Raw genomic sequence first — 14,383 nt, forward strand, 5'->3', positions numbered from 1 at the left:
TCTTGAGATGTCGTGTAGATGGAAAAAAGGCCATCTGAGAGACATTGTTCATATGGTTGGAGAAGGAAAGAGTACTGTCCAAGATGACGCCATGGCTCTGTACCGATTTGGAGACAGGTATGGTGGCATTGGCAATGGAGAGTGAGTGGATATTAGTTTTTGAGAGTGTGGATTTAGTGTGAGAAGTAGCTCAGTTTTTACTATAGTTGAATCTTAGGTAGTTGTTTGTCATCCACATCTGTATATCATGGAGCCAAGCTCGAAGACAGCACTGAGGTCGAGGAGATGCTCAACTTTCTTTGAAAAGCAAAAGAGATTTGAGATCATTTGAGAGATAAATTGTGATCGCTAGAGTGTTGGGGCTAACAGTTTATATGTACTTTGGGATTTGTTGTTGCTTTACCGCCCTGCTAGCCATTTTAGCCTGTGAAGGCCGAACGAAGAATGATAACCCATTTCACCACATTGCTTCTCACAGATTTCTTGTCTTGCAGCAACACTTTCTAAAATATAAGTGTGTAATTTACCTGTGGCTATGTATGAGAGCATTGAAGGCAAGTCCATCTTCCCAACTGCTGGAGAAATTCAGCACATTGACCTGTGGATATGCTTTAGTGGATTGCCTGACCCAGCTCAGTAGGATCTTCTCGCTACTGGTCTGCTGTAATCCTGCCATCAGATCCTTCAACACACCTTTAACCTAGACACAAAACAGGATTTTGTTTATGTAATCTCGGTCTTACATCAGATTGGTAAGGATTCTGTCATCTACTAACAACATTTTCTGCATTCTATATTGAGATTTTGTCTGACTAAATAATGTATACCGTATTTCCTCAAATAGTGACCAGGGCCTTTATTTACCTCAGCTGCAGAAGGTAGCAGACCTTTATTAGAAGCTGGCCTTTATTTCTAATTCCCTCTGTTACTGCATTATACTGTTAATACAAATTCAACACTTCCTTTAACTGTTTCAAATCAAAACTCCTATAGTGACAATAAGGACCAGTTCAGACCAAAGATTTGCGACAAGACGAGCTGCAACTACGTGAAACCAGCAACAAAGTGTTCTAACCAGGGGGACATCTTTCAACAGCACCAATGTTTCCATAACAACACCTTTGTTACACCAGTCATTGTAGCCAGATATGAACTAGCTATCTGGTTAGTTAGCTAGCAAAGTTAAGCAACTAGCTGACTAGCCAACAGTCAGTCAAACTACTATTTGTTTTTGTGAATTTGTTAGCATACGCTTTTTGACTGATGTTGTACAGACACTGGAGTTCTTCAAACAAAATGAATACATGAATAAGTAGTCCTGTCTCTCCTCTGACCAACACCCTGCCATGATGCTGTTTCAGTCTTGACTGACTGACTGACTGGCAACACGCAGCGAGGTACATCTGTTCTAAAAACTTGCAACTGCGATTTGACACAACAAATCTTTTCCAAAGCAGATGTCTTGCATTGATACATTTAAACCACTGCAACTCGTCAGTGCTCGTCAACAGTGCAAATGGTTTTGTCTCATCACAAATCTTTGATGTGAATTGGCCTTAACACACATACAAACTTACTTAAATGCATAGGACAATGTGTAGACATTGGACGTGTACCGGCAATCCAGAATATAGTCTTGACAATTGCATGAATATATTGTTGAATTTATTAAAGTGGTAAAGATGTACAAATATGCTTAACTGGCATGTGCATTATATGACAGGCACCCAGAGTTTTCCCAGGTCTGTATTTTGGGGTCAGGCTTTATTTGTTGGTAAATAAGGTATACAGAAATAAAAAATAAAACTATACCAGTCCTTTACCAAGCACTACTACTCACTATCATTAACATAGCTCACCTGCCAGTGGAGAATTATACTCCAGATGAGTCCAAGAATAAGTTTGTGATTGCCATCAACAATGTCAGCTCCACCAATGTTTACCAGCTCAACCTAAAACACAAAGAAATGAACATAAATTCATATTTCAAAATAAACCAGTTTTAATGAGGTGTCACGATCCGCTCCGGATCATCTTGATCCATGTTTTCTCTGTCAAGTGCCCTACGTCTTGTTCTCTCTCTCTCCGCTCCAGGTTTTGCCATGCCCTTGACTCACTGACTCTTCCCTGTGCCTGGTCTAACACACCTGTGGCTAATTAGGCCCTGTGCCTGGTCTAACACACCTGTGGCTTATTAGGCCCTGTGCCTGGTCTAACACACCTGTGGCTAATTGGGCCTGGATTTTCTCCTTGCTTGCCTGGACCTTGCCAGGAAACCTCTCTTGCCTTGACTTTGTTGCATTTGGTTCCAAATCTTATCCAGTCTCAAATCCTTCAGCATGTCAACAAATGCAGGTGTACAGCCATCAATGAGGGGAGGGGGTGCAAGTCAAGGGGGAAGACTGCAATCTGTATTTATGACTGAGGTCTAAAAGCAGATTACACTACACAACTCTAAGAGTCGCAAAATAAAATGAAAAACAAAACATTACCCACAAAAACAGTGGGTAACGGCTGGTTTATGGTGCTATCCCTGTGACTCTGAGCCTCCCTATACATTTATTAACACATTACAAACTTACACATGTAAAAAAAAAAAGAAGCATTGCATACATCACATCCAGAAAACACAGAAAAAAAGTCAAATAATTATTATTTGTACTTACGTTGTTCTTCTGCAGGATCTGAAGTGCTCTGTTCACATTATTAAGAGAGTGGACTCTTGTGAATCCCTTCTCCTTAACCTGATGAAACAAACACACACATGTCCCTATGAGACTGAAGCCTATGAGACTGAACATTAGACACGCCCCTATGAGACTGAACATTAGACATGTGTAGGAGGACATATAATGGTGGATTTGAACTGAACATTGCATCGATGCCGTCAACTCACTCCGTCAGCTTTCTGCAGCCCCAGAGCATGGGGGGTTACCATGTTTCATTCAATTTCAATTCCATTTTGAATTGATGTTAGGGATGCACCGATACCAGTATCGGTTAACAATATATATATATATATATGATGTATATAACACTATTAACAGACAATGTCTGAAAATGCTTCACAGAGCCACAAGACCACAGCTAGCCTCATAGGACACACGGGGACAAAGCTGACAGACTGAAAAGACATGAACAAGAGAATATATCTGGCTTCTTAAAGACATGAACAAGATATCTGGCTTCTTAAAGACATGAACAAGACAAGAGATCTGGCTTCTTAAACTGCTGACCTATCCAGTTTCCACACCTGTTACTAAAAATATTAGTTACATCATCTTGTTGGTGCAAAAAAGTCTATGTGATACCTTTTACTGTTAAATTATGTCTGATCACAAAAATATGTGATAAGGTCTTTTACAGTGGGTAATGCTGATAATGAAATAATGACCACCAAGGCATGTTATGAAAATATCTAAACAGTTCAATTGTCATTTTGAAATGATTAAATGTTTCTTTGTAGAGTGATAACAGTGATAACTGACAGTTCAAACCTACACAGTGTATTAATTACAGTGGCCCTCAAATAAGTGAATATATATGAGCATCAAAGCAAGTAACATAAGCTTTTAGGGAATATATTTACATAGAATCTAGTGGTAAAGTGAAAAGGTTAGCAGTGACATGTAATTTCGGTAGCACTTTACTTTATATATTTTACAGATTTTTACCACATATGTACATTTTTGTGAATGTGTACTGGTTGGGTATACATACAGTGGATATAGAGTATTATAATAATAATAAAGTAGGCCTAGATAATGGGTAATAATTATCTTGTGATTCCTCACACATAGCTTTCATTTTGTATTAAATAATGTAGTTACTTTTTAGGTATGTGCAGAGTCTGGAAATTATTCAGTAGTTATTAGGCAAGTATAGCCTGACGATGTCATACTCATAATTCTAGTCAGAATATGAGTCTGATACCGCTCCAATGGGCTGTGATTATGGGGCGTGTTTCAACCGAACCAGGAAAAAAAATGCCTCTTCGCTCAATTGGATATATCTAGAACCAATCAGAGCAAAGTGATCAATGCATACAAATCTGCATTGCTTAAGTTATTGAGGCTACGTGTGACATGTCAGATAACACTATAGAGTGAATGTATGTGTCTAATAAATCTGTGTGTTGTTTTTATGTGATGATTCAAGTGTTTCAAGGTAATGGTTAGAATCTAGAAGCTGCCTGGTTAACACAAAAGAAAGCACTCTTCTGATCAGCCAGTTTATCCAACTCTAGTGCAGAACATCTTGTAGTAATGGCATAAACAAACTACTGTCTAGTACTGGCAATGCACACCTGGCATTTATGTTAGCTATTTAAGCTGCAAGAGATAGCCTAATAGGCCTCATAGTCTACTGTATATAGCCCACTCTAACTTGTGATTCATTTTCGTGAATAAAAACATTCCAAACACACACCCCCTCAGAAACTACACTGAGATAAGATTAGATGTACTTTGTCAGAGGTTTACACAAAGATGCAACGTTCAAATTTCACATTAACAAATGGTAGTGTGTCGAACTCAAAAGTGTTAACATTTAACTCTAAAGTGTTTTGATCAAACACACCGTAGATTATTTTTTCAGAGATGCCATGTTATCTCTTTATCTCAAATTTGATATAATGGGGAAAAAGAACTGCAAATGTATTTAAGGGTTGATAACAGTGACTTGCAGTTTCATTACAAGACTTAGAAGTTATATTTTAGTCATATATGACTAGAATATTCAGATGCTGCCCCATTGGCCTGGTTTAGTCTCCTGTGTTCCAAGTGACTGTGTTTCCTATTCAGTTCACAACGCAGAGGGATGCATCAGTTCACCATCAATGTGATAAACTCTAAAACTAAATCAGTTTGAAAACTCTTTAAAACTGAAAATGTACACATACATGAGTGTGGGTTGAGATTTAATAAATTGTTAAATTAACTTTAGCTAACTGGCTCTGACAACACCTTCAATATGTCACTTGATTGATTGATTGACAAAACTGTTGCCTATAATGCTGTTGAATGTAATTCTCTCCCGTCATTTTATTCTAGAATGTCAAATTCAGCACAGTTCTGTGTTTAACCCTGATTTCCACTGTAATCACTGAATCCCACGCATTGGGAAAATCATAGGGCCCTATCCAAGGCATTGCTCTGCCCTCTGGGGCCCCTAAGGCTTTGTCCCTGGTCTGAAATGACAGCTGTATTTTCCCTAATAATCAAAATAGAGTTACACATTGCTATTGGTCGTTGTACATTAGAACCCAAGTTGCCCTCAATGAAGTTAGGGCTGGAGGTCTGTATTGTATAATTATGGAATGATTATTATATTCTTTATATGGAACTAATTACTCATGGAACAGTAGAAACGGAAAATACGTAAATGAAACAATCAGTGTTTAACAGAAGTGCAAATAACAACACACAAGGACAGGTCAATTGGATGGGAAAAGAAGACATCCCAGGCATGGCATTATTCAGTATGACAATTTTACTATGGTGCTTTTTAAATTGCATCCACCATAATAACAATATCACTGAGATACACATGAAGTATACTGACCAGTTCATGCCTAGTCAGGCATTCCAGAAGTTCAAGGAGACGGCGACCATCACACAGGTCAGTGAACAAGTCTTCAATGGGAGGTTTACCAGCCTAGAAAACAAACACAAACCTGTATGTTCTGTGTGAGACTACCATTACCATAAGACTACCATCACCCTGCTCCTTTTAAAGAGGACCTATTATGCTTATCTCTGTTTTTTGCCTTTCCTTTAGTGTGTAGTATAGCTTTTCCCTTTCATTTAGTGTGTAGTATAGCTTTTCCCTTTCATTTAGTGTGTAGTATAGCTTTTTTGTATGTAAATGGTCTGCAAAGTTACAAAGACAGTACAAATGCACACCAGAGGGAGTAACTCTTTCCCACAAAAAAACACTCCGCTGCCTGAAACGCTTTGTTGGAATTGGAAAGACGACCCAATCTCACAACACAATCCTTCTAGCCCGCTTAGTGAGCGCTGAGCACACTGGGCTCATTTCAGACAGAAGGTGAATAGAGACAGTATGAGAAAAACAATGTGTACACAAGCATGTAGATCTATTCTATAAAATGATATATTATAAAACAAAATATTATAAAATCATAATTATGAAAATATCCAAAATGAGCACAATAGGTCCTCTTTATCCATGTTTTTTAAAACTAGGTACAGGTAACACACTGTAACATACTCAACAGGATACCATACCTTGGAGAACTGAGAGTTTATCCATTTGGAGAAAGTCTTCTTCTGAACGTCTTCCCTCTCATCTGCACAGAAAGAAAATGCAATGTAGAGCTGGTAGTTTCAAGATCCCAAACCACATGTCAGAATTCCAGCCAAATTATCATGGGGGCTCTCCGAATTTCAGATGTCATTTACATGACAAACTAATGAAGTGAATCAAACATTTTCAGGATATTGTGTCAGTTTAGGTTACAGCTGTACTGGAACACTAAAGAATATGTTGCTATTTTAATGTTCAAGCTGTCTGTGTCTGTTTGCAGTCTGTGCTGTCTGCATAGCATAAACATGACCCAAAACGGCAGATCAGACTTGCTGCAACTGACCTGCAGGAAGTGTATTTATAGAAGCCTCATTAGGATTCTTATCTACTAACCCACAATCTTCTCTGCCCAACTTTGATAACACCCACATACAGTCACAACCAGTATAACAACAGCACGTAACACATTATACCAGCAGCTAATGGTATCAACTTATTTAAGGTACAATATCATAAAACAAAAGTGTTAAACCCTGCTGAGCACATATGTATTTGCAATGAACATGTACCGTGGCATTCAAATTAAACAAACAGATCAAATCTAAAACATGTGCACTGGATTATGGTATGCTATTTCGTGTTATTAGCTATTTTGACAAAAGTTATAGAACACCTCCATTTTTCTGGATTTTAATTAAATGTTAGAAGTAGAAGTTCCCACAAATGTGTTGCACTTGTTGGTTGCTTTGCTTTTAACCTTTTGTCCGCCTCATTCCAAACCTGCTCGATGAGGATTAAGTCTGGAGACTGGGCTGGCTATTCCATGATTTGAAGCCTACCATTTTGTTCTTTTCTTCTAAGGTAGTTCTGACATGGCCTGGAGGTATGTCTGCCAGACCTCTTCCTGTCAGAGTTTCATCCAGTTCCCACTGTATTCACTGACTCAAAGAAAGACCTGAACATTTAAAGGTTATAATGGTCTGTCTAGTCCTTTGTTGATTGCCTTTTTGTTGTCATTATGAGAGCAATATACTCCCTGCAGTGCAATATTGTCCAAATAATGCTTCTGAGGGTGTAGTAACAGTCTGTTCTAACAATATCTTTACACCAGTGACGTGCGGTGAGGTTCGTGGCTGGTGAGGCACTGACTCTTTCAGAATCAAATTTACAAATACATAAACCCAATAGAGTATCTAAGATCGCCATTCAATTGGCAGCTTTCACATTGACTACTGGTTGTTTTTCATATCAGCATTCTTTACACACACATAGGTAAGGTGCATACAGTAGGCAGCTGCTAGCTTGTGATGAACTCATGTGTAAATATTATGCACTGATGAATATGAACTCGTGAATATGAACTCTTTCTTACGAAGTTGCACAAGCACCCTGAGGGTTTCTACCTTTTCCCATTATAATTTTAAGAGTTAAATCGAGGAGACTATAACATCAGCTAGATAACCAGCTATCATTTCATGGAAATTGAACTCTTCCGATTAACTCGTAAGGTTATTAACCCTCTATACCCCAATAGAATTCTAGAACACTGCAGCATATTACTGCGAAAACCAGAGAATTCCTGTATTTTTTGTTATTCTGTAAACAAACAGTTACAGTTAGAAAACAAAAGAAAAATTACAATTACAAGTTTCTTTTGTTTGAAAGGGCATAAATTGTTTGTTAATATGATATCAAATATGTATTACTGACATCTACAAATATTAAAATACATAGCTTTACATACACCCTAAAGTTCAAATTCATAAGTTTTGAACGGTACTGCAGACCTATTTATTACATTTAATATCATCTTAATGTATTTAATTAGTATTTGTTTTAAATTTTGTAAATAAATAAATACATATTAAACTTAATATTTAAATATTAACACTACTAAACCATATAGATAACCAACATTTTTGCTAATTTGGTGGAAAACACCAACCTCTATGCCTCTTCAAATGCATCCTGGTGCAATACATTTGTGGAAGAGGTGAAGGTGTTTGTGGGAATAAACATCCTCATGGGTATCCATCATTTACCCTCTTATCTTGACTACTGTTCATCTGATCCAGCCTTACAAGTGTCCTATGTGGCAGACACCATGCCACAAAATAGGTATGAGGAGTTATGCAGATACGTACCCTGTTCAAACCCAAGGATAGCAGACAGGTGACAAGCTTCAGAAAGTGAGACCATTACAGTTTTTTCCAATCATTTTCACACTTGGCTCAATACCATGTACACTTTCTCAAAAAACTTAACACATCCAGCATATCAGTAGACTATGTGAACTAAATGGGATACTTTTCCATTGATTAGATACAAAATGCAGTCAATGACCACTTCTTCCAAAATTCATGGATACCCGTCTCAGTCAATGTTCACCACCAGCAAAACGCTGTGCAACTACAGCATTTTTTCAGATATTTAGATGCTCTGTTCAAAACAGTTAACTTTCAGTTAAAAACCAGACACAATTTAGATCACTGTAGATGGAAAGATGCTGTATTTCACAGACAAATGAAATTATACACTTGAAATAAGACAGATTTAGTTTTTTACTAATATTCATAAATGTATTTAGTTTCCATCTTTGTTTTGTTCGTTTGCAGCCTTGCTGCTAACTATACTGCAGTACAGCATTTGTGTTGATATGTACATGTGTGTAAAATATAGATGTAAGTGTCACTGAAGACATTTTCCCACCATTACGGCTGCATATGAAATTCATGGGCCATCAACGAGACAAAGTGACCCAAAAAGGGAACTACAACAAAAATGTATATCCAAAGTGAGTTACAATATAATTTTTCATTGCCCAGGAATTGAACCCAGGTCAGCTACTTGTTAGCCAACAACACTAACCACTGTACCACTTATCACACCTGCCAATCTTGCCACACAAAACTGGTATCTACAAACCAACAGAAAAGTTTGTTCTTACGGTTTTTCCAATAATTTTTACTCGTCTTAATACCATGTACACATTCCCAAAACACTTAACACATCGAGCATACCAGTAGACTATGTGAACCAAACTGTGGATACTTGCCCCTATGCTTATATACAAATGCAGTCAATGACCACTTCTTCTGAAATTCATGGATACCTGTCTCAGTCAAGGTTCACTACCAGCAAAACGCTGTGCAACTACAGCATTTTTTGCCAATGTTTAGATACTCTATTCAAAACAGTTAACTTTCAGTTTAAAACCTAACTTACAGTAATTTAGATTACTGTACATGGAAAGATGCTGTATTTGGACAGACAAATTAAGGTATATGCTTGAATAAGACAAAGTATTCTTATTTTAGCAGAAAGTTTAGTTAGATTATTTTGTTGTTTTGGCTTGCAGACTTCTTACTATCTCTACAGAAGGCAAACATAGATGTAGCTGTTCCTGAAGAGTTGTTTCCACTATTACAGTACTGCTCTATATGTAAGTCATAGGCTATCAGTGAAAGACAGTGATTGAAAAATGCAATTACAGTAAATGTACCCACTCAATAGTGACATCTATTGTGAGAAGCAAACTAACATATGAACACTGTCTTCAGATAGTTAGCTTGGATTGACGTATTTCCAAGATGCAATGCAAAGGAGAATGTTACCGTAAATTTGAAGTTCAAACATGTCAAAGTTTGACAACAAATACAGAGGACAGAATGGATCAGCATTAGGGCTACAGTAGAATTCTAGTGGTATTACAGTACTTTGGTAGACTGTATCTTGTGTTGATGTATGTAAATATTGGAAATACTACAGTAAATACTTAGCATATTTATGCCTTTTTGTTGTCCTGTAGTAAGCCTATATAGTGCAGTAACACGTGCAATTTTAGCATATGCATAATGACACATATTGCAGCATTTTAGAATTGTTTGTTCACTGTAATATAACAATATTTACTGTAGTCCAAAGAAGTTTTTGACTTTGTGTGTTTTTTCTCCTTTTTGCAATGCAAACCTACAGTAATCTATGCCAATCTAGAGGATACAGCAACATGTTATATATGCAATTGGCAATGCTTCAAGTGTTTAGTGTTTTTTAGGTCATTGTACTCTGAGAGAGAACATTTGCTAAAGTTACGGCATTACTCACTTTTGGGTGAAGTATGAAGTGTTTTGGTGGTTGTAGTGCATTTTGCACCAAAGGTTAACTGATATGCTGAGGTGTGTGTCTGTTAAGCCCACTGTGTGAAGAGTTTTGGAAAAAGTGTACATGGTATTGACACAAGTTTAAAAGTGATCGAAAAAAACTGTAATGTGTGTGCTCCAGGAGAACGTCCTAAAACTTCATCGACCATGGAAAAATCTCTCAGTAGGTGAGGCCATGATTAAAATTGACGGCATGTTACTTTGGAAACAGTATATGCCTACGAAACATGTCAGATGGGGTATTAAGATCTGGTGTCTCTATGACTCCCTGAAAGGATGCCGTTTAGCATTCAATGTATAAATAGGCAACAAGGGGTGTGTGGCAGATGATATTTGGTTTGGGATAGAGGGTAGTAATGGATCTTATGTCAGACAACCTATACAAACACCACCACTTGTATGCGGACAACTTTTGTCCTTCAATTCCTTTAGTGAGAAACCTACTCTGTCCTACTGAAGCTTCCCTACGCTCATCAGGCCTCTCGCTGTTCCTCTCCCCCATGTCCTCACTCCTCTCTGCTGCCACAGCACCCTCACTCACTTCTCTACTCTCAGATGAGCTGGAACACCCGACATCCTGACGCATAAAAGAAAAAACTATCCCATTATTGTAAGCCATCACAGTGGAAGCCATTAGTGTTTCCTCCATTTTTCTGTCAATTGTTTTCTGTCACATCATCGGCTCAATATCCCAATGTGAACTACATACGGACTAGCTACTGCACATCTACTATACATTTTATGTAGTATTGATGTCCTATACTATGGTCCTATATGAGCACTGATTTCATTGTGATTGGCTTTCTACAGCTTAAAAACTATACCAGCTTAAAATTTAACATCACAACATATTACTAGCTGGTTGTCGAATAATCTGCTGAATGCCTTTCCAATATGAGGTTTTAAATATATTATAAATGGTTATCTTGCTATTGATTGTCTTTAGCTACTGTTGTTACAATGAGCTTACAGCTCAAAAAAGAATGGAGGTTTGAATAACTAGTAGAGACGAACAAAAAATAATTAGAAGTGAGAATAAAAAAAAGTGACCCATTTTAACAGTTTTCTTTTTTACTATACATGTTATTTATCTAAATCTAAACAGTTTAGTAAGTAATGAGGCTGATGCAGTCACTAGCTAGCTATCAACCAACTCCTGACTGGCTCGAACTCCTCAGACTTACGTTACCTCAGTCAATGTAGATAGCTAGCAAAATAGCTGTAAAACTAGTCATGAAAATTGAGATGACGATCCAAATTTTAAAATACATTTTCTTCTGACAAACAGAAAACACAGCCGATTACCCATGTCGTCGTTATTTGTGCACAAAATAGCTCTCACCCACAGACGCAGGTGCTTGCTTCATAGGTTGCGAGTCACGAATTGACCGTCATTTCCACAAGTGAGGTAACGTGAAAATTTGCTTATTTGAACGTCCCTCAAAGATCAATAATTAAATGTTACATATCTCGGCAAATAAAAGTGTTATAGGTTTACAATCCATTCAAATTTCATTGATCTAGCTATGTCTTATCAATTTGGAGAACGATGAGGCTGGTGCTAGTTGTAAACCAAGACTTCTCAGTGACCGCCATACGAAGACGTTACTAGAGAGTTAGCTAGTCAGAAAAAAACAGGAGGATACTAATATTACTATTTTTAATACGTTTTTTAATTTTGATTTTTCAAACATGGTCGTCACTGTCATACAAACGTGATGAGTCGTCGTCTTTGGTGCACAAAAATACGGTCTCATCCAGTGAGAACAGATGCAGACGTCTCTGATTGCTAGCCTTTACTGCAAGAGACACTGTAATCCTCAGGCCATCTGTCAGTAGCGAAGTTTAGTTAACAAATACTTCAGAAAAGTCAATGACAGCATACCAAGTTTCCGGTTTCAAAATAAAAGTAAGATGTTCATGTATCCACTAGCGGAGTATTATTTCATGAATTAATGTCGTAGTATAAAAACTGTGTCTTTAAAAGTTACGGCCGGCCGCGGCCGCTATGGGGAAATTCTAACATGCCGTCGGCGGCCGCTATGGGGATTAGAGGGTTAAGTGTCCTTAGCTAGCTAATTAGCTAATGTAGCAACAGGATAACCATTGCAACGAGGAAACACAACTTACCTACAATTTAAGTTTAATTTCTCAAAATAAGCTCACCAATAAAAAGCAGTCTTGGGTTCAAAGTGATCACAACCACTTGTGTGATGTTAAATGGCTTCACATAGACATAAAACAATCCCAAGAGAAATAATGGGAAATCAACGGAGCTGCCGCTGTAAGTTCAAAACCAAATGTATTCTTGAGGTTCCAAACATGTTCAAAGCAATTTGGCTTTGAACGTGAGAAGTCGATCGAGTTATCTTCTGCCCGTCGCTTGAAGCATACCTTTTAGCTCCGACATTGGTCTCCCATTATTGATCACTTCACGTTTGGACTGAAAGTCCAGTTTTGAGAACTGCTTCAGCTTAGCAATACAATCTTCCATTTTCGTCAAGTAGAAGTGTAGAAGAAGAACAACGTTCCCCAGGATAACCCCGACAGGTTCACTCTCGCACGCCCCCTTCATTGAGGCAGAGGTACTGTGTGCCTCACCTACATGATTTTTCAATTCGTTTTGAGCTGAGCTCAAAGGTTCTACGCATGCACACGCATGCGCAAAACCCAGTTTGAAGCGATTGCGCAATCCTAGGTGAGGCACTGCCTCCCCTGTCTCCCATAGACAATATACGGTGCCTCCCCTGACCGCGCGTCCCTTGTTTTCAAATGTCTATTTGATCAGGACATGCTCAAATTCAGCGATTTTGATTATAAAAATGCTCGAAATGATTGGAATCATGCAGAAATTACATCTATACCACAGATTAGTAGAAATATGAATATTTATCTTTTTTTTTACTTTTCAAGATGACAGGCCTCCTCTGACCGCACGTCCCTGCTTTACACAGACAGAGGGTTTGAACCTGTGGGAATTGTTTGCATCAACTTCAAAGGCTTCATGTTCTTCCATTGCTGCAAAAAAGTTGTTGACCCATTACTTGTTCCCTAAAAAAAGTATGTTTTCAGTTTTTCGTAATCTAAACTTTTTTAAACCTTTAGCAGTTTACCGCTTACCTTTCATTACCTCCCATTTCATTCCCTATAAAATAAAACTGGAAAAATAAGGGGTGTTCTAAAACTTTTGACCTGTAGTGTATGTTTGAGTATTTGGTCCAGTTGTCATTTGAGCCATGTATCCCTCACATTTCCGCTACCAATGACTGGCAATAGGTGGCATACAACAGGAAACGGTGTGGCATCTAACACATTCTTAAGTTCAGTGGCAGCTCCTGAAAACATTCTCCGAGGGGGCAATTTTTTTGATAATGATTAAGGTGACCCATTCAGTAGGTACATTAAGCAAGACAATTGTATCAATTTGGTGTTAGCTGATTAACTCATACAGCAATGCCTTTTGGTCCACTAGCTGGCCACAATTGTTGTACCAATTCTTGGAAAATCCTCGGGTGTAGGATTTTCCTAATAGGTCCTAATTGTTTTGTTGTCAATTTATCTTCATTAGTAGGCCGACTAAAAATATACAAAAACATCAAGGCAGGTGAGACTACCCAAAAAAGTCAAACAGGCCTGTGACCCCTAAGGGTTAAGAGGGTAAATGGGTAAAGCATCTACAAATATTCTTCTCTCTCTCACCAATTTCAACATTAAGAATGCTCTGCCAATGCATAAGGTCTTGCTGCACCAGTGGTTGGTATAGTTACAGGCCACCATTTCTCCCCAAAAAGCACATTACTCTGATAATGGCAATTTCATTACCCCTTGGTCACAGTCTACAGCCCTGAATGGTGAAGGAAAAAAGTGTGTTGTAATTTAAATAGGGATTGAATGTAGACAAACTCTTATATATTGTGATTTTTGTGATATTTTTGCTTATTTTCATTCATTTTCAA

At 37.9% G+C, this 14,383-nt stretch overlaps 1 protein-coding gene across 1 annotated transcript in view; it reads right to left on the bottom strand.

Moving 5' to 3' along the window:
• Window positions 1–14,383, bottom strand: part of dmd (dystrophin) — a 176,651-nt gene that overhangs the window by 149,792 nt on the left and 12,476 nt on the right. The window contains exons 2-6 of the mRNA XM_031582290.2: window positions 6,249–6,310; window positions 5,563–5,655; window positions 2,667–2,744; window positions 1,860–1,952; window positions 528–700 (exon numbers count right to left, since the gene is read on the bottom strand). Of these exons, the coding sequence (XP_031438150.1) occupies window positions 528–700; window positions 1,860–1,952; window positions 2,667–2,744; window positions 5,563–5,655; window positions 6,249–6,310 (499 nt within the window). The remainder of the gene's footprint in view (window positions 1–527; window positions 701–1,859; window positions 1,953–2,666; window positions 2,745–5,562; window positions 5,656–6,248; window positions 6,311–14,383) is intronic.

Source organism: Clupea harengus, chromosome 16, assembly GCF_900700415.2.
Source record: "Clupea harengus chromosome 16, Ch_v2.0.2, whole genome shotgun sequence".
In the NCBI taxonomy this organism is placed as follows: Eukaryota; Metazoa; Chordata; class Actinopteri; order Clupeiformes; family Clupeidae; genus Clupea; species Clupea harengus.